At 35.3% G+C, this 25957-nt stretch overlaps 1 protein-coding gene and 1 non-coding gene across 3 annotated transcripts; one reads left to right on the forward strand and one right to left on the reverse strand.

Moving 5' to 3' along the window:
- Nucleotides 1-720: 720 nt before the first annotated feature.
- On the reverse strand, nucleotides 721-25711 carry ahrrb (aryl-hydrocarbon receptor repressor b). 2 transcript variants are annotated; one of them, XM_048164880.1, is made up of 9 exons: nucleotides 24751-25711; nucleotides 24498-24611; nucleotides 23495-23676; nucleotides 11485-11582; nucleotides 11233-11322; nucleotides 6350-6455; nucleotides 5953-6086; nucleotides 2635-2819; nucleotides 721-1851 (listed from the first exon to the last, which is right to left on the reverse strand). In XM_048164880.1, exons 2-9 carry the CDS (start codon nucleotides 24557-24559, stop codon nucleotides 969-971), a joined length of 1740 nt encoding a protein of 579 aa, XP_048020837.1. In that variant the 5' UTR covers nucleotides 24560-24611; nucleotides 24751-25711; the 3' UTR covers nucleotides 721-968. The 2 variants fall into 2 exon arrangements, with proteins under 2 accessions (XP_048020837.1, XP_048020836.1); XM_048164879.1 differs by having other exon boundaries at nucleotides 5953-6089.
- On the forward strand, nucleotides 10580-10653 carry trnam-cau. The gene has a single exon. It is a non-coding gene; the product is annotated as a tRNA-Met (tRNA).
- Nucleotides 25712-25957: the final 246 nt, after the last annotated feature.

The following is a 25957-nucleotide window of genomic DNA, read 5'->3' on the forward strand; positions in this document are numbered from 1 at the left end:
CCAATTCAGGATGCTTCCCCTTTAAATGCTTGCGCTCCCCGCCCCAAGCTCGCAACTCTATATACATTGCATAAACAAAGTTCACACAGCTAATATAACCCTCAAAATGGATCTTTACAAAGTGTTCGTCACGCATGCTGCATGCATGCATCAGATTATGTGAGTATTGTATTTATTTGGATGTTTACATTTGATTCTGAATGAGTTTGATAGTATGCTCCGTGGCTAAAGCTAACATTACACACTGTTGGAGAGATTTATAAAGAATGAAGTTGTGTTTATGAATTATACAGACTGCAAGTGTTTAATAATGAAAATAGCGACGGCTCGTCTCCGTGAATACAGTAAGAAACGATGGTAACTTTAACCACATTTAACAGTACATTAGCATCATGCTAACAAAACATTTAGAAAGACAATTTACAATATCACTAAAAATATCATGATATCGTGGATCATGTCAGTTATTATTGCTCCATCTGCCATTTTTCGCCATGTTCTTGCTTGCTTACCTAGTCTGATGATTCAGCTGTGCACAGATCCAGACGTTAATACTGGCTGCCCTTGTCTAATGCCTTGAACATAAGCTGGCATATGCAAATATTGGGGGCGTACATATTAATGATCCCGACTGTTACGTAACAGTCGGTGTTATGTTGAGATTCGCTTGTTCTTCGGAGGTCTTTTAAACAAATGAGATTTACATAAGGAGGAAACAATGGTGTTTGAGACTCACTGTATGTCATTCCCATGTACTGAACTCTTGTTATTTAACTATGCCGAGGTGAATAAAATTTTCAATTCTATGGCAGCTTTAAATTTCAGACACACCTAAGACATTAGACTTGAAATTATCAACAAAAATGTTTCTACATTAAGCAATTTGGGCTGAATTAAAAGAACAGAAAGAAGAAGATATCTCTACACCTTGCAAGCACTATAACTGATAAGCGATGTTAACGTGGTCACTACATGTAAACATATGGGTTTGCTTTGTGTAGACTAGCATTCACAGTGCAAGATGAAGTAATATTTTGTTGCACATGCCCTTGACTAACATCATTACACCAAGGTGGAGAGTCGTCAGGTTCTCGTTTAATTGTGTGCAGCAAGTTGCGACTCCGGATATCATGCTGCATGTAGCTTTTATGATCCACGGAGGCATTTGCAAACACAAATGTGTCCTGACTACTGATCGGCATGTCAGAGTGATTCAGGTCTTTGTTCAGGACACACTTAAGAGGTCTGCTGACTCCTGCACACGGATACTTGTGTCCATTGATAGGAGCACTGACGGCAGCCTTGCCATTTTGATATGAAGTACAATAGTCATAATATTCAGCTTCAGTTTTCACCTGTGCATATTCAGGGCGCCAGAGCGTCCCGTATGTGTTACACCCATTTTCAGAGTCAGAATCTTGTTCTGTCTTAATTGCCGCTTCAGGAAGCATATTAAAACATTCATTCTGCGTCATGTACCTTCTCTCCACCTTCCCATCGATGCAATAACCTTCCACTTTCTGCAATTCTGTGTTGCAACCAATTCGTAATTTTCCAGAATGGCCGTGTTTATAGAAGCTTCCAGGTAGCAGGTAGTTTTCACTGGAGTCCGTGCGTAAAGCAACAGGACAGCGGGTGTCCCAAGAAGCATCAACAGCCTGCAACCTAGAGACACCCAGAGGGGAAACACAGTAGTTGAGCGGCTCATCTTGGGTTTTGCAGCTCTCTCCTCTGTACCTTCTGTTGGCCAGGGCTGACCATGAACCATCATGACCCGATGTGTTTGTCCAGCTAACACGTAGCACATCTTCACTGTCAAATGAGCCACAGGAAACTTGTTGCCTTTTATCACTGAAAATGGTACAAGTTAAACTGATTAATAGGCAGTTTCTACTCACAAATTACATTTTGTTTTGTGTACATCTTTATGTCCTTCACAAAGTACTATGTTTTTGGATACTACTATGATTGAGTACTGTGTAAAAACCATAGTACATCAACATGGCAATCATTCGGTACCGCTGTACACTACTGTCCAAAAGTTTGGGGTCGGTAAGATTTTTTTAATGTTTTTGAAAGAAGTCTCTTATGCTGCATTTATTTGATCAAAAATACAGTAAAAACAGTAATATTGTGAAATATCATTACAATTTAAAAGAAGGGTTTTCTATTTGAATATATTTAAAAAAGTTATTTATTCCTGTGATCAAAGCTGAATTTTCAGCATCATTACTCCAGTCTTTAGCCACATGATCCTTCAGAAATCATTCTAATATGCTGATTTTCTGCTCAAAAAAACATTTCTTATTATTATCAATGTTGAAAAAGGTTGTGCTGCTACATTTTTTTTTTTTTTTTGGAAACTTTTTTTTTTCAGGATTCTTTGATGAATAGAAAATTCAAAAGAATCTCAAAAGTAGAACCATCTGTGACCATTACTGAACTATGGTACCAACATTGTACTTTCATTTACTTTCTTACTGTGCACAATTCATTACAAAAATTCATTTAAAAAATGTAATACTTCCACATGGATAAAATATATAACAAGTTTTGGTTTAAATGGTTGAAAATTTAAAACATTTGAATGCAAAAATGTAAATGCATAGACAAGCAGACAGACAGAATGTGTACCTGCTGCCAGAGCTTTTGTGTTTGCCTTTCATCATCATACTCTTCATCTTTAGCTCCGTGACAGAGGGGAGTACTATAGGAACAGCCACACAAAACAGAGCAAGCTGGGGTGGCAGCAGAGCTCCAGAGTCCGTCTTCCTCCTCTGACCCTGCAGGAACTTCAGGCTGCCCTGAAACTGCATGTTCTACAGGAGACGAGAGCCAATCAGAGCGAGACAGACTGAGTGTATGGCAACATGTACATTTGGGAAGGTCTGAGGCCTCTAATTAAAGCTTGTCAACCGTAAAGTTGGCATGAAACGGAAGTTGCAATTGGCTTTTGTGAAGTATATCCGAGTGAAACGGCTTCTTGAACAAGAAAAATAAAAGTAGGGCGGGACTTGATTTTGTCCATGGGGAATTGATTGGATGGTGGTGGTTTGCTATTGGTCGATCTCATACGAGTGACAGGTTGTCCCGCAATCGTGCCAGTAAACATGTTCTCAGAGAAGAGATGAGATGTCACTGTGAGAGGGAGGGGCAGACATTTTGAGTAAAGATTATGAGGGCACATTAATTGAAAAAAAAAAAAAAAAATAGTGATGCACAGGGATATATGAAGTATAATACTGCAATATTTCATAAAAAAACAAGAATTGTCCATTTTGATTTCATGCCAGGAAATTCAGGAAATTCTGAAGTGAACGAATCCTTTCATTCTATATTTAAGATCAGAGTTTGAACTAAAACAGGTCATAAAAATATGGACTTAATATTGTGCCATAATTAAACAAACAAATCCAGCATTTTGCAAACAAACACGATCTGCTTTGCAAAAGAAAACTCGACTCGCAAGCAAACAGAAAGTGATGTGCAAATACAAAGGTCAGTTTGAGCGAAAACACAGATGAGTAACAAATATATGTATTGTGTTTTACAAATATAAATAAATGAGCCTACATCATATTTCACAAATACAAACCATCCTACAAATGGCATGTAACCTTTGAACAAATACCAAATCTAGTGCATACATCCGCACACCTGTCTGTTATGATTGTAAGACACTTGCCTTTTTCTCTCGGCTTGATTTTCTCACAAATGCAGTTGAGCAACTTCCTCTTCCAAAACAGCAGATGGCGCTTTGCTATGGGTCAATTTACACTAGTCTCTCGAGAGAAGCCCCGAAACTATGGAGTTTCTTTTGTGTCTTTTTTATTCAAACAAACATATTGTGTTTGAGAGTAAAACTAATTATTTTGTAATTAAAAAAATATGTATATTGCAAAAAAAGTCGTCTTAAGGCTCAAAAATAAAGAAGTTGATAACAGAATTATTTGCAGTGCGTGTAAATCTTTGAAAACCTTTATTTTTCCTTGTGCACTTCGAGAACTTTTCATCCCAAACCCACACATTTTGCTCTTTTCTGCTGTCTTTTTTGCGGGTCAAAATATTTTGCTTGCGAGGTGAATAGGTTTGCAAGCTGAAAAGTTTTGCAAGTTGAAAAGTTTTGCGAATTGAAAAGTTTTGTTTGCACGTGAAGCTGTAGCTCAGTGGGCGGTCTCTACCAACCAGGATGAAAGGCATTTTTCTATTGGTCACCCTCGATTGAAGTGACAAGTTGGCCACGCCCACTACGGTTTCCAGCCTCTGCTGCTGCCACCGAGAAGATAAGAGAAGCGAGAATGGCGAGCAACAGGTCGTTTACTGGGTAAGATAACTAATTTAATATCATAAACGCAGTGACAAGTGAACTGAATGATTCTCTCTTATGCTGTCCCATTTAAATACTTAACGTTGGCTAGAACAGTCTGTAGTTAGTGTTACCGTTGACTAGATTTTATTAACGTTAGCCAACACTAGCAGCCAGAGCCACCATTAGTAACGTTTGCCGTGTGGTCGATGTCCAGTGTTGCTAGCTGAGCTGACATTCATAATCACATTTGGATTTTCTCAGCGTAAAGGTTGAGAGGCACTATTTTCGATGTTCGTAGAGTTGGGCCTAGGTTCTGGGGTAAAAATATCCGCTTGTTAACTCGTGACGTCAGGAACGCCGTTTCTGGGTCCAAGCCCCGGCTAGTTTGACTTGAGAATGCCATCTCCGCGGCCGTTTATGAGCGCTATTTATTCATAATAAACATTTATCATTTTAAAGTTACACGTTTAAAATACTTACAGTCTATACAACAGTCTCCATGGTCACAGCGTCACAGACATTAATATTTTAACGATTTATAAAAGATGAATCACTGTCTGGCCATCTGGGATTTTGGTATGGAGATAAAGGTTATGATTATAATGTTTTTTGTAGTATTACACCACATTATGTCAACCTTTACGCTGAGAAAATCCAAATGTGATTATGAATGTCAGCTCAGCTAGCAACACTGGACATCGACCACACGGCAAACGTTACTAATGGTGGCTCTGGCTGCTAGTGTTGGCTAACGTTAATAAAATCTAGTCAACGGTAACACTAACTACAGACTGGTCTAGCCAACGTTAAGTATTTAAATGGGACAGCATAAGAAGAGAGAATCGTTCAGTTCACTTGTCACTGCGTTTATGATATTAAATTAGTTATCTTACCCAGTAAACGACCTGTTGCTCGCCATTCTCGCTTCTCTTATCTTCTCGGTGGCAGCAGCAGAGGCTGGAAACCGTAGTGGGCGTGGCCAACTTGTCACTTCAATTGAGGGTGACCAATAGAAAAATGCCTTTCATCCTGGTTGGTAGAGACCGCCCACTGAGCTACAGCTTCACATGCAAACAAAACTTTTCAATTCGCAAAACTTTTCAACTTGCAAAACTTTTCAGCTTGCAAACCTATTCACCTCGCAAGCAAAATATTTTGACCCGCAGAAAAGAGAGCAAAATGTGTGGGTTTGGGATGAAAAGTTCTCGAAGTGCACAAGGAAAAATAAAGGTTTTCAAAGATTTACACGCACTGCAAATAATTCTGTTATCAACTTCTTTATTTTTGAGCCTTAAGAAGACTTTTTTTGCAATATATATATATTTTTAATTACAAAATAATTAGTTTTACTCTCAAACACAATGTTTGTTTGAGTAAAAAAGACACAAAAGAAACTCCATACGAAACATGTGTTTATAATAATGATAATAATAATAATGTTTGTATATAGCGCCTTTAAAAGTTGCACCTCAAAGCGCTTTACAAGAACATACAAATACAATTCAATAGTTGAGTCGAGTTTCCTTTGCAAAGCAGATCGTGTTTGTTTGCAAAATGCTGGATTTGTTTGTTTAATTATGGCACAATATTAACTCCATATAAACCCACTGAGCTTGAATATTTTGAGTGATTTCATGACTGACCAGAAAGCCAGAGGTGCTGTCCAGCAGGCAGCGTACTCGAGCGATGAAGCACCGCGTAAGGAACGGAGACAGTTCAGGAGGAACACCGTCAGGCTCTTCAGCGCTGTACATATGACCCATCACAACATCCTCATCTACTAGAACACACACATACACAAGACAGAGTTCAGAAACACATGACTCGAGTCAGTATTGACAGATGCATGCAGTGAAATTTACTATAGTCTTTTCCATGCAATTATAATGAGACAGCTGGAGCTTATAAGCTTCAAAATAGATGCAAAAGCACCATAAAAATAGTTTAAAAAGTTATAAAAAATAGTTTTGTGCAGTATTCCAGGTCCTCTAAAGTTATATGCAGTGTATTATATAGGGTTAATGGTAATTATACACACACCGTTGTCTTGCTGGCCAGGGTTCATCGCCCAGTGGAGCTGACTCTGAAACTCCTGTCGCTCCGCCACATGGATATAATCAAAGATCTTCTGATGCATCACGTCTGTCTGCCAGAAAAGATCATGCACACCAACACAAAACCAGAACATTTTATTAAGGGTTTTAGCTCCCACGTCAGTGTGTTTTCTGTTATCGACTACTGCATTGACCTGTACGCTTATATGAGCCACACACAATGCAATGACCAAATGTCTCACAGCCAACAACAAAAGTCTAATTCAGTTTTATGTTACACCACATTAGAAACATTACTCATCAAAATTTCCTTGCTGAGCCTTTTCTGTCCCTTCAACTACTGGTAAAACATTTTTCATAACCATTTTAGATCATGAGGTTCCTGGCAGATAGTCAAATGAGTTCATAATTCATGCAATTATTCTTATGCATTTGCTTTGGTTACGATTAATAAGCAGACAGATGTCAGAGCTTTGGACAGAGACTAGTGTAAGAGCCAACATACAGTACAGTCCAAAAGTTTGGAACCACTAAGATTTTTAATGTTTTTAAAAGAAGTTTCGTCTGCTCACCAAGGCTATATTTATTTAATTAAAAATACAGTAAAAAACAGTAATATTGTGAAATATTATTACAATTTAAAATAACTGTTTTCTATTTGAATATATTTCACAAAGTAATTTATTCCTGTGATGGCAAAGCTGAATTTTCAGCATCATTACTCCAGTCTTCAGTGTCACATGATCCTTCAGAAATCATTCTAATGTGCTGATCTGCTGCTCAAGAAACATTTAATGTGTACAATTGTACAAAATATTTGTGTACAATATTTTTTTTCAGGATTATTTGATGAATAGAAAGTTCAAAAGAACAGTGTTTATCTGAAATCTAATCTTTTATAACATTATAAATGTCTTTACTGCCACTTTTGATTGATTTAATGCATCCTTGCTGAATAAAAGTATTCATTTCTTTAATTTCTTTTCAAAAAAATAAAAATAAAAATTCTTACTGACCCCAAACTTTTGAACGGTAGTGTATAATGCTACAGAAGCTTTGTATTTCAGATAAATGCTGTTCTTTTGAACTTTCTATTCATCAAGGAATCCTGAAAAAAAAGTACACAACTGTTTTCAACATTGAAAATAATCATAAATGTTTATTGAGCAGCAAATCAGCATATTAGAATGATTTCTGAAGGATCATGTGACACTGAAGACTGGAGTAACGATACTGAAAATTCAGCTTTGCATCACAGGAATAAATTACTTTGTCAAATATATTTAAATAGTACACAGTTATTTTAAATTGTAATAATATTTCAAAATATTACTGTTTTTTACTGTATTTTTAATTAAATAAATGTAGCCTTGGTGAGCAGACGAAACTTCTTAAAAACATAAAAAATCTTAGTGGTTCCAAACTTTTGGACTATACTGTATTAAGAGCTGTTGTCCTTGTAGGAGTCCAACCTAGGTCATGTCGCCAGCAGCCTTTGCTAAGTTTCACCCATTTCACTTAAAATGGGCCTTGCAACAGAAGGTGCCTCCCTCCCCTTACACTCAAAAATGAGCCCTGCCTCCCACCTGGAAATTAATGGGGGCCTGGGGCAAAAATGGCCCCCAAAAATCAAGTTACTGTATATGGGGCAAAAAATGTTCCTGTGCAAGTTCTTGTTTTTAATATTTATAACGAGATATAGAGTGCTGTTTTCCCAAATATTAGCACAATTGAGCCTATTGATTTTATACAACAGTTACTATTAGGTGACTTTCCTTTTAGATTTTTCAAGAAAGACTGTCCGCACTTGCCCAGATGTCAATTGAACATGACGTTATGAGATCGCTGGATAAGATTAAACTTGAGCTTTTGCAGCACTCCGTTATCGGAAAGTCAACATTTCCTCTTGATGTAGCCTATTTGTACTCATATTGTATTAAATCACTTATCTAATCCCTGTTCTCTGATTTTTATTTCTTTGCTCTCATGGCCTGGTCATTATGCTGCCCAAGGTCCTCTCTGAGGGGCTGAGAGAGTGTCGAAGACAATGTTGATTTTGTTTTCAGTCGTTATTGTAATGCGTGGATAGTCGTAGATAGAATGTCCTATGCCTGTACTGCCGAATCAGTTCTACATTATCCTATCTAATAAAGGCCAATAAAATTAAAAACTATATATAATAATAATAATTTAAAAAAAATTAAATTAGCACTCAGAATCTTCTAACTGCTTTTTCATTTATGCTTGAAACCACAAATCTCATTTCACAGCCCCATGTGTTTGTTGCGTGACACCAGGGCTGCTTGCATGCAGACAGACATGTCTCTACACTGAAGAACAATAAAACAAAAGCCTGAATTCCCAGCCCACACGACCATACCCACTGTTCATAAACAACAAACCCTGCCTAAAATATTCAAACTTCCCTTTACTTTCCACTGTGGGACATGCACGGCTTTCAGCACACTTTGATGACTAACCATCTCATGACAAACTATCACAGTTTCAATGAGGATCCAATCAAATGTCCTCCTTGGAAGAGAAGGTTTGTTTGCCGAAGAAGCCTGACCCTTTGAAGGCTGTGAGAAAGTCTTAAATTAGCCAAGGATTGAAAAAAATCTTAACTATTTTTCCAGGCCTATAACATGCCATACTTCTGCACAGATGGCATGGTTATTTACATAACCACACATGATTTTTGTTTAGATTTCTCTGATGAAACAGGAGAACTTTTTTTGAGAACTGTTTTTAAAAGGTAAAATGGGTAACATACTGGATTTTTTTGGATTGTCATGCATGAAAGCTAAATAGGCAGATTTACCCTCCCTTTTACATAATAAATTAATTAAATCTTTTAAAAATATATGAGTAGTGAACATTCACAGCAGGATTGAAATGTGGAAAAAAAACATCACATCTAACATTATAATATAATATAATATAATATAATATAATATAATATAATATAATATAATATAATATAATATAATATAATATAATATAATATAATATAATATAATATAATATAATATAATAATTAGTGCTGTCAATCGATAAAAAAGTAACTATTAATGTAAAACAATGTAACTATATAATGTAACTATGAATATTTTTCTGTAATTAATCTTGATTAAAAACATTGGACTTTAAATATTTTTATATTGTATTAATTTCACAGTTACTCTCCAAATTCAGTTACTCTCCTAAAGACAGTATATTTTGCATATTTGTTTAATGGCATCTTTTTTTTTTTTTTGGCATCTTTTTTAAAACAATCTTCACATAAACCCATTATAATAAATGTCCTATTATACCTGTGGCCTTCCTGCCTGTCTAACAGGGAGGAAATATACAGAAATTGAATAAAGTTATCAAACACTTCACAGTCTTCACTGCATAAATTATAAATTAAATATAGATGAATCCTTATTAAAGCTACAATTTTCTCTGTTACCTTTGTTCTTTGATTAACATTAATGACAGACATCACAGCAACTGGTTTATTAGGCTACTGTCACTTTAAGAGCTGCTGCTGCCGAACATGATGTGGCTCTGATGCGCATCTAATTTCATTAAGTTCATATAAGACGTTATTTAATACTAACGTGAGCTGAAATACCATGCTCTGTCAACATGAATGTATTACTGGGTCCAAAGGTTAGGTTTGTCAGAATTGGGATTCGAACCCACGCCTTCAGGGGAGACTGTGACCTGAAGGCAGCGCCTGACACAATGGCTGAGGGTGAGCAGTATTTACACTGAATGGCAGCTGATCTGGAAGCTAGTGTTTCACCACTCACCCCAGCCAAAGCACATGCCTTGTTGGCGTAGTTAGGCAGTGTGTCAGTCTCATAATCTGAAGGTCATGAGTTCAAGCCCCACACAGAGCAGGGTGGTGCCTTTTGGGGCACGAGAGCATTTAGACAATAGAGCAGGTTTCTTTATTCCCTTTTGCTTTTGTCAACATGAATGTATTACTGGGTCATCTTGCCAGAGGGTTAATGACTATAGCTTGAGCCCACAGCTAAATGTTATGTTGGTCAGAAGTGGGATTCGAACCCACGCCTCCAGGGGAGACTGCGACCTGAACGCAGCTCCTTAGACGGCTCGGTTATCCTGATACAACAGCTGAGGGTGAGCAGTATTTTTGGAACTACACCGAATGGCAGCTGATCTGGAAGCTAGTCCTTCACCGCTCACCCCAGCCAAAGCACATGCCTCGTTGGCGCAGTTAGGCAGCGCGTCAGTCTCATAATCTGAAGGTCGTGAGTTCGAGCCTCACACGGGGCAAGGTGGTGTCTTTTGGGGCACGAGAGTGTTCAGACGAAAGAGCGGGTTTCTTTATTCCCTTCTGTGTGGTCATGTAAAGATCACATGACGCCAGTCAGTGTTACTGTAGCTCATTTAAGACAGTTCTTATGAGGATATGCGACAAAACGGGCATTCTGGCATAATTCTGTGTGTTAGTGTTTTTGTCAAGCGCGGAACTTGATGCCGGAGCGCGTCTTTCTGTGCACATTCACTGACAGTGTGTTCTTGTTTGTCTTGTGGCGCTTGAACGGTTTAAAAGCATATGCATGAATAAGAGTTTGATCATATAATGTAATGCTAGCAAAATTATGACGGAAAAGCGGATTCTGCGTTAAATGCGTTAAATATTTTTAAAGTGTTAAACTGAAAAAAATAATTTCATGTGTTAACGTGCTAATTTTGACAGCACTAAATTAATATAATAATAAAAAATATATATAAAATAAAAAGTAAAAAGAAAAAAATATATAAATGTGAGCATTTGGACAAGTTACATGCTATTTTAGATCATAACCATTTCATTATTCCTATGCATTTAGGTTTTCATTTGATGGTTACCTGATGAAATCCCAGGTAGTCAACGATAGTGGACGATGCATAGAAAATAACACCATCTGAGCTCACGACCAGTGCAAATCCAGAGAGAGACTACAAGACACAAAGAAACTGATTATTGTGGGAATGTGTCAATATTTTTGCATGCTAGTGGCATGACTAAACCTATGACTTAAACTCAGATTTCTGTGACAATTATACAATTTCTGAACTTTAGTGAAGGACGTTTAGAGTAGAATTAAACGGCTACTGCACCTGTAGGAGAAGATCACTTTCTACAACATGGGGCAGAATCTCTTTCGTGTGCTCAGGGATCGAGGCATCACTTCTGTGATTTTCTTTCTCTTGGACCGCTGTGAGGAAAAAGAGCACATAAGACAAAGAACCATTGACATGTCTCAGGGAAATAGAAATATAAACCTATGCATAAACATTAATGATATCAAATTATGCTAATAAAAATATTAATTAACATTTACAGTGAATTTTTGAAATTCTTTAAACAAAGACTTAATAGGAAACTCTTCTGTCTCAAAAACAAAGACAATCACAGCTTCATAAGAACAAATCCCACTGATTATTCTTTTTCATTAAGCATCAGCTCTCAGTCAATCCATTTTGGATGCGCTTTTCCAATTTCACAATTGGTTGAGAATGTTTCCAAAGCAATGTAAAGAGACTGTCCATGAATTTTTTTGGTGATGATTTTTCGCCGAGTCTTTCCAACCATCCCCATTACATGGCTTGGGACTCACACACATGCATTCACAACTACGGAAAATTAAGCATCTCCAATTCACCTATACTGCCTGTTTTTAGATTGTGGGGGAAACCAGAGCACCCAGAGGAAACCCACGCTGACACAGGGAGCACATGCAAACTTCACACAGAAAGGACACCTGGCTCAGCCAGGAACTGGGGACCTTCTGAAATGATTTGTTCAAAGATTCAGTCTCTTTAAACCCTTCCTTTCCATGAGCCTACTGTTCTCTCACTGGTCAGATGGCCCAGTCTGTTGTGATTGGTCTACCACTTACAGTGATTTTTGGGAAAGAATCGTCCATTACCATCTGAATTTCAGCTCTGGAGGCTTCCTCAGAACTTGTATACACAGAGTGATAAGAACAGTAATTATGGTTTCGGTTTTACCGTATCAATTTGAGCACAAGTCCTCATCCTTTGGAAGTGCATCAAAGTGATTTGCTTTCACAGCACAGAAAACATATTTTCATGTGGACAACATAAACCAAACTCTTCCAGGCCTCAGCTACAACTACAGTGTTTGACGGCGGGTCAAAGTAAACGTCGTTCGCTGGCAGCCAATGAAGACCTTCACAGGTTCATGCAGGAAGTAAAACTGGAATTACAGACGATTCGTTTCAGGCAGTTCAGAAATGGTTCTTTCTTTGGGGAGACAATAACTCCATTTGTCTTGCGAGTTGATCTTTGAAATTTTACAGACCTTTCACATTGACATACACAGTTATATTATACACTACATGAAAGGTAATATTCAAAAAAGAATAATAGGGTTACTTTAAGAACGAATATAACAAATGGGACAATAGAGGAAGAGGAAACTTTACATCTTCCATCATGAGTCCTGTATTCCTAAAGCAGTGTAACTCAACAAAGTTGAGGAAGGGGCTGACGGCACGTGTAATGTTTCGAGCTGCTAAACTGTCACTCCATTCAAACACTCCACAAAAACTTACATGAGCTCACTTACATGATGGAAATCTCCATCATCTCCTCTCTAAAGACTCATTCTCCATTCATTCACTTCACGTCTGCTGCCAAACAAGCTAAAACCTGCAGGTGAATGAGCTACTTTTCACAAAATGGCAGAAATGGCTTTTAAAAGCAGCTCATTTCACTGCTGGGTTGTTTTGATGAGGGGATGGAAATAAAAAACAGATCTGCTCTTGACAATTGAGGTTAGATTTATGAGCAGATGTGTGTTTGTGCGCTAGCTATATTATGCAGCAAAGAATGGACTCTCTGTAAATTTTTTCCCCTCTTACTTTTAATTTTGTTCCTTGCTCAATGTCTCTCAAAAAGTTCAAGCATAGCACATTTAAGGGGATAGTTCACAGGAAAAAAAAAAAGATAATTCTGTCATTGTACGAATTCTGTTAACTCTCATGGAGTGACAATAAAAGGCTCATAAATATTAATTAGATAGTACACAAATAACTTGAAACAATCTTTAACTGTTTGCATTAATAAACATTAATGTGAAGTATTGCTTAGAGATCATGTCTATTGTAGAGTATTTGCTTATCCCCAAATCAAATTGAGCTGTAAACAATATTGAGTTGATATTTTTTGACAAACTAATTACAAATGCACTGACAACTGCAACAGCCACTCAGCAGTAACACATTAAAAATAACATCCCTCTCATTACAGCACATGAAGGACAAAAAGTACTAAAATGTCCAATGCCATTTCTTATATAAAACTTAGTATGTTTAAACAAAGACATTTTAGCCTAATGTGAATGCAAAAATCTCCAACCGAATTTACAAAGTAAATTCCTACGTCAGATGAAGGCCTGTTTGGACTGATTGGACTGAAAATTAGGACTTTTTACCTTTCAAACTATGCGAGTGCCTGGACATGAATTTTCTTGCTTTAAAACAGGATCCACCTATCATTTTTGCTATTTTGTTCTCCTTCTGGAGCACCCATAGTTTTGTTTGTGAGTACCAGATGCTCCCCTTGATGACATTTTCTTTACTACAAAAGTGAATTTAAAGAATCTTGAGATGAATGTTTAATAAGTCATTTTATGAAAAGCACTTCCACATGTTTTATAATGTTTCTTCATACTAAACCTCTGACATTGACAACCACATCGTGAACGTATTATCAAAAAGTACAATATATCAGGCCCATCACGTGCAAAAGACACATGACTTCACTGAAATACATTCATTAAATGCATACTTCAGGTTTATTCTGTTCTAAAACAATGCATTAAAAAGAAAAATCATGCTTCATTTTCCCCTAGCATTTTTCATTCTATACTAGCGTCTTTTTGTATCCAGAGTATAAAACGGATATATATATATATATATATATATATATATATATATATATATATATATATATATACACACAGTACAGTCCAAAAGTTTGGAACCACTAAGATTTTTTTAATGTTTTTAAAAGAAGTTTCGTCTGCTCACCAAGGCTACATTTATTTAATTAAAAATACAGTAAAAAACAGTAATATTGTGAAATATTATTACAATTTAAAATAACAGTTTTCTATTTGAATATATTTCACAAAGTAATTTATTCCTGTGATGCAAAGCTGAATTTTCAGCATCATTACTCCAGTCTTCAGTGTCACATGATCCTTCAGAAATCATTCTAATATGATGATTTGCTGCTCAAGAAACATTTAATGTGTACAATTGTACAAAATATTTGTGTACGATATTTTTTTTTCAGGATTATTTGATGAATAGAAAGTTCAAAAGAACAGTGTTTATCTGAAATCTAATCTTTTGTAACATTATAAATGTCTTTACTGCCACTTTTGATTGATTTAATGCATCCTTGCTGAATAAAAGTATTCATTTCTTTAATTTCTTTTCAAAAAAATAAAAATAAAAATTCTTACTGACCCCAAACTTTTGAACAGTAGTGTATAATGCTACAGAAGCTTTGTATTTCAGATAAATGCTGTTCTTTTGAACTTTCTATTCATCAAGGAATCCTGAAAAAAAAAAAGTACACAACTGTTTTCAACATTGAAAATAATCATAAATGTTTATTGAGCAGCAAATCAGCATATTAGAATGATTTCTGAAGGATCATGTGACACTGAAGACTGGAGTAACGATGCTGAAAATTCAGCTTTGCATCACAGGAATAAATTACTTTGTCTATTTAAATAGTACACAGTTATTTTAAATTGTAATAATATTTCACAATATTACTGTTTTTTACTGTATTTTTAATTAAATAAATGTAGCCTTGGTGAGCAGATGAAACTTCTTTTAAAAACATAAAAAATCTTAGTGGTTCCAAACTTTTGGACTGTACTATATATATATAAAAAATATTAAAGAGGAGAATTCACTCAGAAAGATTACTTTAGCCCCCTCCCCTACGCAATACATATTCATAGATGCAGTGTAAGGAAGTAATGCAGGATGCAGTGTAGTAATGGAGTTGCATACACTTACTTCACCTTGTGTGTGTGTGTGTGTGTGTGTGTGTGTGTGTGTGTGTGTGTGTGTGTGTGTGTGTGTGTGTGTGTGTGTGTGTGTGTGTGTGTGTGTGTGTGTGTGTGTGTGTGTGTGTGAGAGAGAGAGCGAGCAGGGAATACAAAAGAAAGGAGGAGGGACGGCTTATAGTAGACTCATTTGTGCATTGCTGGTCTCCTGAGCTCTGATGGACAGATCATTTTCACTGGCTTCCCTCTGAGGTCAGGCTCTTGTGTACTAGTCACGCAAACCCTGCTATACTACAGGCTCTTAAAGGGCCAGCGCTCAATTTAAACATGAATGAAAACTCACTCTCTCCCAGAGTAAGAATTTTTATAATATTTTTGAAAGTCTCTAATGCTCCCCGAGGCAACATTTCTTAGAACAAAATAGACTTTTAATTAATTTAATGCGTCCTTCCTTGCTGAATTTTCACAATCAAATTGTTTAATTCCTTCCTTGCTGAATTAAAGTATTAATTGCTTTCCAAGAACAGCAACAGCTTACTGACCCCAAACATTTGAACAGTAGATTGTGCATCTATCTGTCTTTCTATACCCTTAGGAAAATTGTCTTCCAGTCAATTGGTCACATGACACAAACATAACAGACCACTGCAGAGGCACATGCACTTTGACGGCAGATTATTTCAACATCACTAGCACTAATGACAATAGCTTTCCATCTGAACTTGGGTTAACCTTACTAAAGAGGGGTCAACTTGTGCCTTTTGTGAACTAATGGCTGTGGTATGAGAGAACCTGTGTTTGCAAACAGTCTTCGCATGAGATCATGCATTAGACTGCTGGCAAATGGCTCTGTTTGCACAATTATTCACGACAGTCTTGTTTTACATGACTTTTATTATAAATTCTGTTTTATTGAGCATTGCATATTGATTCTAAAACATGCTTTCCAATCCCTAAATTGCATATAATGAATAACACAAAGCACAATGTCTTTTATTTAGTAAATATTTTAAATATCTCTGATTGTCTGTCTCCAAGCTGCATAACAGGCGTGGAAAAACAGTTTAAAATAAAGAGGGGGCTGAATGTGTGCGAGGAGAAAATAAAGGATTTGCAAAAGTACTCGCCATGTCATGCAGACATATTGCAGTTGTAACGCAACAGAATAAGCTTAACGGCAAACTGCTTTATGACGTATCTGGGTCATTTTTACCAGTTGTTCGCACGACATTGTGTGCAGGGGAACCGCTTTCTGGTTGACAACAAAAATGAGAAAAAGAGCTGTTTGACCATTCAAAAAGAGCTGTTTGAATGGTCAGGGTGACCGAATTATGAGGGAATTAAACAACATTACATGCATTCTTTATATGCACATATAGCACAACGTAAACAAAGATAAATGATTGATTCAAGGTATAACTAAGAACAGGGAATTCTCATGCAAGGGAGGGGGAAATCCTCAATCCCATGCTAAAACAGATGTTCGGAGACTCGCGCACATGCATGATGCTGGACGCTCGGATCATTTATCAGCTTCAAGCACACATTCTCACATGATGAAAACAAACAGAGGAATGTTTCCAGGACAGAGACGCGAGATGGAATTTTCCTGATCTGCACGCAAGAAGAATTTGCCAAGGAGGGTCTGGTGGCTGCCAAACGCCTGCACAACTGTGAATTCTCAGGAAAAATGATACTGGATACTCCGTATGGAAGGGCACCAGAGCCAACATCATTCCCTCATGAAGACCAATCAGGCCTGATGCTGTCATCCCTGTGTTCAACTGATGACAAATTTGTCATAATATACTGACAAAAAATATGAAAGAAAAATCACAAATGATTTCGCTCCTCTAGAGGTTCTGAATATCACAATGTCTCAAACTGCGCTCAGATTTGCCAAGATATAAAATCTAAAAGTAAGATCTCAAAAATTCAAACATTTCCCATCAAATTCTTGAAAGACTGAATTATTTGGTCCATGTTTTATACACTACCATTCAAAAGTAAGATTTATTTTTAAAGAAATCTTTATTCATTTATTCAGTAAGAATGTGACAGTAAAGACATTTTTAATGGTACAAAAGATTTCAAATATAAATATTACCTTTATTACCTCAAAAAGTTTAATAATGTTAATAAAACATTAAGCAGCACAACTGTTTTCAACATTGATAATAATAAGAAATGTTTCTTGAGCAGCAAATCAGCATATTAGAATGATTTCTGAAGGATCATGTGACACTGAAGACTGGAGTAATGATGTGGAAAATTCAGCTTTGATAACAGAAATAAATTACATTTTAAAATATATTCAAATAGAAAAGTTATTTTAAATTGTAATGATATTTCACAATATTACTGTTTTACTGTATTTTTTTTTAAATTCAAATAAATGCAGTATTGATAAGCATAAGAAACTTTTTTCAAAAACAGTGAATAAACCCAAACTTTTGAACAGCAGTGTACATATCAGTTTTATAGCTCTATATTTAGTCATGCATGTCCATTTTTTGACCCAGAGCAAACAAACAAAAAAATAAATAAATACAATTAAAAAATACAAAAAAAGGTTGATATTAAATGAAACAATTAAAGCTCTCATAAGCTATGAAAGAGCAACATAAGCAAAAAAAATTTTTTGGGATTGGATACTTGGAAACCAGAACTTATTTTCTAAATTATCCAAAAAATGGGGGAAAATACAATCATAATGTCATTTACATTGTATCATTTAAAACAACTGAGGTGATGAGACATTCACAAATGAGAAGTACAAAAATGTAAACACATTTTACACAATATTTATTTAATGAACTGAAAAAAAAATGCAAAGAAGATTAAAAAAATATGAAAGAATAAACTGTTTATTCATTGATAAAGCTGTAGATTTTTAGAACATAGCTTGGTCAATTACTGGAAAAACCGAAAATGTAAAAAGCACTCAATCAAGTGGTTATCAAACATTCATAGCAGCCACTAAAAGTGGATTGTGAATCATCTAAACAGAAGGACCAAAGCTGATCTGCATCTTCCCCCTCTTAGTGCTTCTCTCAGGACGGGGATTTTGCCAGGCTGCAGTCACGCAAACACTCCCTAGGAGCCAGTGGAGCATTCATTACCCATAACCCCCTTCTTTTCAACATCCCACACACACACACACACTCTTTCTCTCTCTGTGGATCTCAATTACTCCCTCATGTGCAGTTTAAGTTGTTATTCACACACTGCAACTAACTTTCAAAGCAGATAAACATTTCCTGAAGGAAACAATAGTGCTTAAAATAGTGTTAAAATTTTAAGCTCAGGCTTTAGACTCTAATTAAATGCCGTTTCATTACACACTGTCTTGTTTTCTGAGAATAAAGACAAAATCCAAGCAGTGTAAAACAGCTATTGATGGTCATATGAATTTATGAAAGACCAATAACAATTCAGTATGTAAATAAATGCAAAAAAAAAAAAAAAAAGGATCTACCACAACTGTGTATTCATTTTAATTTGCATTTTTTTATAACCTTATTCTTAAGAAATATAAAGGAAAATTGTTGTTTCAAACACAAAAATAAATGTATCATTAGATTTGCAATAACAAATTTAAATTGTGTGAACTATTCCTTTACAATTATTAAAAAAAAAAAAAGTATAAAGTTTATAAACCGCACCATATACACAGCACATTTATGGCTGAAATTAAAAATAAAATGTTGAATGGAGGCTGTTTGTTAATAGGTTCATGAATTAGCTGCATCGTATACATTATAAAAAAATCATGCACAGTTTGGCAAATCAGCTTTAACGTTAAACCAGTCGAGTGAACTATTAAGCTCACGATGACCATTAGTCTCATTATCATGAGGCATTAGTGTAATGCAGCTCTCAATCCTCTTAGGACCCTCTGTGAGCTGGTTTAGAGCGCATGTGTGTGTCTAATGCAGTGTTGTCAGTGGCAAGAAGCTGCTGGAACTGGAAGCAGTGGTGTGGGCAAAAACACTGCATGTGTGCTATCATTAAACACTTTCCTTCAGGTGTCACTCTTAGTGACTTCACTTTGACAAAAATAAGAAAGGATATAAAACATGAACCAGATCCTATGCTCATGTTAATTACAATGATGCAGGACAAGTTATAAACTGAAGTTTAATACTTTTTTTTAATACTATCACTAATCCTAAGTTTGAGCAATAATGGTGATATTTGCATTAGCAAGCACTTAATGAGCAACAATGTTGAGGTAATGCTTTACAAGTAACGCAAGTTAAATAATCAGATTACTTTAAGTAACAAGCAAAGTAATACATAATACTTTTAAATTTACAAAAAATATCGGAGTTACTTTTTCAAATAAGTATTGAAAGTTACTTTTTCCCAATTTATTGACTCCCAATTGCCCATTTAGCTCCTGTCCCCATGTTGAGAAAAATCATGAGTCAATGCACTGTGTAAACATGATGGTTATTGTAGTTCTAGACTAAATGTGAGCATGCATTTACTCATCTCACTTGTACAAAAACAGATTAAGTATTCCTTAAAATGAATAAATGAAAACAGTGAAACACAAACTCAGAATATTACACAAACCTGCAATAATTAAAAATATTAAATTACACAAAACACTTTATGTATTTAATCTCCCTTTATTAACTAATGTATTTACTGCTGACCTTTGTTGATCCAATTCGACCATACTAATAAGTAAAAATGACTTTAGATAAACAAAACATTTGTGTTTCTTCTTCTTCTTCTTCTTCTTCTTCTTCTTCTTCTTCTTCTTCTTCTTCTTCTTCTTCTTCTTCTTCTTCTTCTTCTTCTTCTTCTTCTTCTTCTTCTTCTTCTTCTTCTTCTTCATCATGTTTTTATTACTGAAGTAAGTGTTGAACTTTCTTCTCCTGTGTCCGATACTTCTGCAATCCAGAATGGCAGCGCAGCTGAAAGCAGGGTTGCCAGGTTTGCGTATTTAAAACCTGCCCAAAACTAGCCCAATTGCATCCCGTGTTCCCCGGTAAAAATCGCATTCCAGGTGGTAAAAAGAAAAAAAAGAAAAATACAGTTCCAGGGATTGTGGCACTTTAACCTGCATACTAAAAAAAAAAAACCACTGCAACAGTGTAAAAGTGGCCCAATTTCATGGGAAAACCCAGACTTGGCAACACCGGCTGAATGGTTTGTTTGAGCAGCGCTCAACTGTTCAGGCGTGAATTTGCATTTGATTGTATGGGTCCAGTGTACAGCGTGCATGACACGAATTTCATCATCAGAAGAGTACACGTGTACTGTATGCGCACCGCCGTACTTTTGTAACCATGCATACTTTTTACGCACAGGTCACATATGCACATTTAATTTTTTTTTTTTTAAAGTAATTAGTTTGTCCACAAGATGGCAACCATGCCCTGGGGGCGTCGATTCACAAGCTATTTGAAGAAAACCTGCATGAACAGAACAGACCGGAACGCATGCAAGTTACAGTGACAATGGAGGCCTACATAAACGAGAGATTGTGGGAAGAGGTTAGAAAGTACCATCAATTGTACAACTCTAGCATGAAAGAATACAAAGATGTTTACATGGGTTGTAACTTGTGGTGAGAGATTGTACAAATCTGAATGCGTCGAACGCCTGTGTACGCGTACGAGTCAAGTGAAGTATACTTTGCAAGGCTGTGCGTTCGACTATGTGTGTACGTGTAAAAAACGAAGTAAACCCAGGGCTTGAAGGCTTATTCATTTTAATTTTGGTGTGAAAGGGCCTATACATTTGCCAAAAATTTTGTTATTACTAAAAATCAAACAAGCAAGTCCAGCACAGGTGAGAAAAAGTATGAAAAGTAATGTAAAATTGCTTTCCATAAAAAGTAAATAAGTTACACAATTAGTTAGTTTTTTGGAATGGTAACATTACTTTTAAAAGTAACTTTCCCCAACACTGATTAGCAAACATTTATTCATCCTGAAAGGAAATAAATCAAAGTTTGTGAGATCCGTTTATACCCTCCACATCCCGAGAGGCCTGGAAATATGTTGGAATTCACCTGGCAGTGAGACGTGATTTGATTATAATTGTAAGGAACAAGCCCCTAAAAATGGTGTTGGACCAACAAAGGCTTTCACAGAGTTTCCCGCTATGTTTTAAGACTTGTGGTGGAAAATGAAAAGACAATGTGTCTGGACCAAACACGGCCATGGTCATGCACAACCAATATGCAGAGTTACTCACAAGACAGGCACAGGCTCAGAGGAGAGAAATTAGGAGAATTACTTAGGCAAACTTGAATTCACATACAATATGAAAGGGATAATGCACCCAGAACTGACAATTTCCAAATGTGCATTTCTTCTGTGGAACATGAAATTAGATATTTTGAAGAATATTGATGAATTTTTGAATAATTTACTTTTTATACTTTTTATTATATGGACAAAAAAAATAAATAAATAATTTTTTTTTTTTTTTAAATATCTCCTTTTGTGTTCCACAAAAGAAAGGGAGTCATAGTGGTTTGGAACAACATGAAACAATGAGACAATATTGTTGTCTTTCCAACAGACATTGATTGTACCACCCAACTCCACAAGCAGAAAGAACAACAGGAAAGTGTCAGATAAATATGAGGTTCTGCTAGATTCATTTTAATCATTAGCAAAATATTAAATTACTGTACATTAAATAAATCATTTCTACCTTTAGTTTCGCAAAGCAAATTCTTCAACTTGACAGTTTTTTCCTTGTAACAATGAAAACTTTTCCATTAAACCCTTTTTGATGACATTCCAGTTCATATTTAAGTACTGTAACTTCAAACCTGGCTAGAATTTCTGATATATTTCTACACTGTCAAGCCCTCGACTATAATTTATGGCTGAAAATGAGAGCAGACAAAAACCACAAATGGCCTTGAGAAGATGAATTTGTTAAAATGCCAATGTTTGAACATAATGCACACATCAATCTTATTTGAACTGAAAGATCAAGGTTGGCACAAACCGAGATCCGTGACTGTTCAAGTTCTTCAGGGTCGGATCATGAATTATAAATGACTGTATTCATGACAGTTATGACATTCACTATCTAAAGTAGGAACTGAAATCTACCCAAAATCCCAAATACCAAACCATGTCCAAAGGCACCTGGAAACTCATACACACAGCGGCCAGTTGTGTAAACTCCTTAAACTGGTCATTTACAAGTTAGTCATTCATTTTTTTCTTCAACACTGGTCATAACTTTAATTCAGTTACATATAAAGGTAGATAGGTAGGAATCCGACTGATTAGCTACTAATTCCTAGTTGGTCAGATAAGTTCTTAAGACATAGTCTTATCTTTGTGGCTATTTATGCAACTGGCCCCAGAACTGCCCTCTCGTGACCTCATAACACCATTTAAATTCAGATTCCACGTATTGAGAAAAATTTGATGAAACATTAACAGAGCTGAGGAGAAAATAAATGTTAAAAACTAGTAAGTTTACAAGTGATATTATTGATTTAACTGCACCGACACTATCAGATGAGAACAACATTTTAATTCAATTGAGTTGTATAATGCCACCAACTTTGCATTTTTTTTCTTTCTAAGGAACATGTGGGAAGAACATTTCAGAAATGTTTTCCATAAACTTTTGCCACTTTTGCCAATTATAGTTGGCATATATATATATATATATATATATATATATATATATATATATATATATATATATATATATATATATATATATATATATATATATATATATATATATATATATATATATATATATACACACACATACACATACTACTATTATCCAAATACATTAAAACAAATAAATAGTGACCATGCAACAATCTGAAAATTATGTAAAAATGTGCAACGAGACTAAAGAGTCAGAGACAAATCCAATTTTAGCATATGCTTGAGTGAAACACAAAGATGAAGATGTTTGGGTCAAATCAGGTCAGTTAACCAATATCAACTTAAGCTGCATTTATTTGAAAGCATTCTAATAATGTTTGTGGGCCAGCAATGTACAGTATGATGCAATGTAGGAATTCACAGTTAGGGAAACCCACAAGGAAACTTTCCTTCTTACCTTGAAAGAAGCTCTTCACTCGCAGGAAGCTGACGCTGAGTCTCAGCACTGAGAGTTTGTCCAGTTTGGAGATGACCTCTGAACTAAAGGGCAGCAGACTCGCCAACCGTTCCAGCTCTGCATTCAGACGGTCACGGTGACGCTTGGACGGATTCGATTTTTCACCTGCTTTCTCTGGTTTCCTGATGATACAAACTATCATTTAATGTCACATTTCAAACCTGTGTGGCATCCACAGGACTAAATGGCACAGAAACTCTATTATCTGCATTTACTATTTAGTAATAATAATAATAATAATAATAATAAATATTTATTGTTAATAGTGACTTTCTCGTTGTTTTTATTTGCATTGACACTTTGTCAATAAAAGTCACATAAAGAGCCTTGAAATGAACATGAAACAACATTAAATAAACAATTATTATTATTACCACTACTACTACTATTACTACTACTACTACTACTAATAATAATAATAATAATTTACACATCTTCAGTGACACCTTTTTCTTGATTTTGTTATTTGTATTGATGGTTTGTCAATTAAAAAAAAAAAAAAAAAAAAAAAAAAAAAATCATGTCAAGATGAACAAGAAATGACATTAAATGAACATTAATAATCTTTGGTAACACTTTGGGTCCAATACTAACTATTAACTAATTGCTTATTAGCATGCATATTACTAGGATATTGGCTGTTTATTATTACTTTTAATGCACATATTAATGCCTTATTCTGCATGACCATATTCTACATAATTTAATCCTACAATACCTAACATATAATCCAAACAACTGCATTACTATTAATAAGCAATAATTAGGAGTTTATTGAGGCAAAAGTCTTAATTAATAGTTAGTACAATGTGACCACAATTTTACTACTACTAATAATTTAAATATTAAAAAATATAAATATTATCAGATGACACCTTTCTCTTATTGCTTTCGTTATTTGTATTGATGATGTGTCATTACAGTAAAATGATAAATACTCAACTGTTTCTGAACAGGTTTTCTCCTTTTCCTTCCAGCATACAGACAGTCTCCAGGTGGAATCATTGTCCAAATATCTCAACACTGAAAACGAGCCGTTTTATTTTCTGGAAAACCGCTTTAAACATGTGGAAAAACCATAGGGAACAGAATAAGGAGGCGTGGAAGTGTAAACAAACTGAGACACAATAAAAGCTTTTTTACAATATCACCTCACAGTCCTACACCAAATACGAACATATGAAGAGAAAACTCACCAAAATCCACATACAGCCGAAGATTGAATTGAATTAAGACTATTTGAAACGAAGACAAATCATCCTGAATGGCAATAAAATGGAATAACCTCTTGACATGAGGGCGACATCACGCGAGGGCTGATGTTTTATAGCCGCTCTTGCGGCGCGTGATTCAGGTGGCGGATCTCCGCACGCGCATCCTCACGCGAGCATTTACGCACGCACAGCGTTTACACTGTAAGCGACGCGAACAAAATAAAAACTAAACTGGGCACGCGAATCTGTACAGCAAAGTCATAATTGTAGACAGAGAAACGCATTTAATCTTACTGGATGTATAATATTGTATTAAAAGTGCTGAAAAGTGTGAGTGTGTTGTTGAACATTGTTTTAAAATAAGAACAAAACATAAACATGAATATATTTTTAAAAAACTACTTTGTAATATATTTTTTTTATTATTAAAAATGTATATAACTAAACATTCTTTATGACCCGCTTGTATTATTTATGTGTAACTAATTTTAAAATGCATGGAGAGAATGAAGTGCGTTTGAGTGTCTGTGCACATTTAAGGATTCTGCATTCACACAGTGTACATTTTTTGTAAACTCAAGCTTGAATTTTGTTATTTTAATAAAGGAAACCAACAAAATATGTGTCAGTGAACCATTTTAGCTGACTGGTGACAAATAAAATGGGTCAGCAATTAAACTTTGTAACTAAACATTTTAGCAGCATTTTGGTAGACTTTAAAATTTCTCAGCATTGTTTTCTTACAAAGGTCAAGATTTCACCTATGATGCCTTCATAGATTGTATATAAATAATATGAACAAATACAATAAATAAAAAGTTACATCTAGCATATCAGAGAACTCCCCTTAAACTTATGTTTTTGCATTACTAACAATTTTTCCAAAGGGTTTACAGATCACCCAGATTATGCTACATTATTCCTTAAATAAGACAAAGCTTTGGAAATTAGAAATGAGAGTTCAACTTAAATTGTTTTTTTTACATGTTTTACTACAATGAATTATGCTTCTTGTCACATTTAGGTGACAAGAATGATTAATTTTATCTTCCCTAACAAATCACTGTACATTTGTCTTTTGATTTAAATAAAAAAAAATAAATAAATAAATATATATATATATATATATATATATATATATATATATATATATATATATATATATATATATATATATATATATATATAT

The sequence above is a fragment of the Megalobrama amblycephala genome, linkage group LG17 (genome assembly GCF_018812025.1).
Source record: "Megalobrama amblycephala isolate DHTTF-2021 linkage group LG17, ASM1881202v1, whole genome shotgun sequence".
NCBI classification, from domain to species: Eukaryota; Metazoa; Chordata; class Actinopteri; order Cypriniformes; family Xenocyprididae; genus Megalobrama; species Megalobrama amblycephala.

Coding starts and splice junctions, on each gene's coding strand:
- ahrrb (XM_048164879.1), bottom strand. CDS start 24,559: ATGATTCCACCTGGAGACTGTCTGTATGCTGGAAGGAAAAGGAGAAAA. Junction 23,677..24,497: donor AGAAAACCTGTTCAGAAACA/GTTGAGTATTTA, acceptor TTGTATCATCAG/GAAACCAGAGAAAGCAGGTG. Junction 6,456..11,232: donor ACTACCTGGGATTTCATCAG/GTAACCATCAAA, acceptor CTTTTCTGGCAG/ACAGACGTGATGCATCAGAA.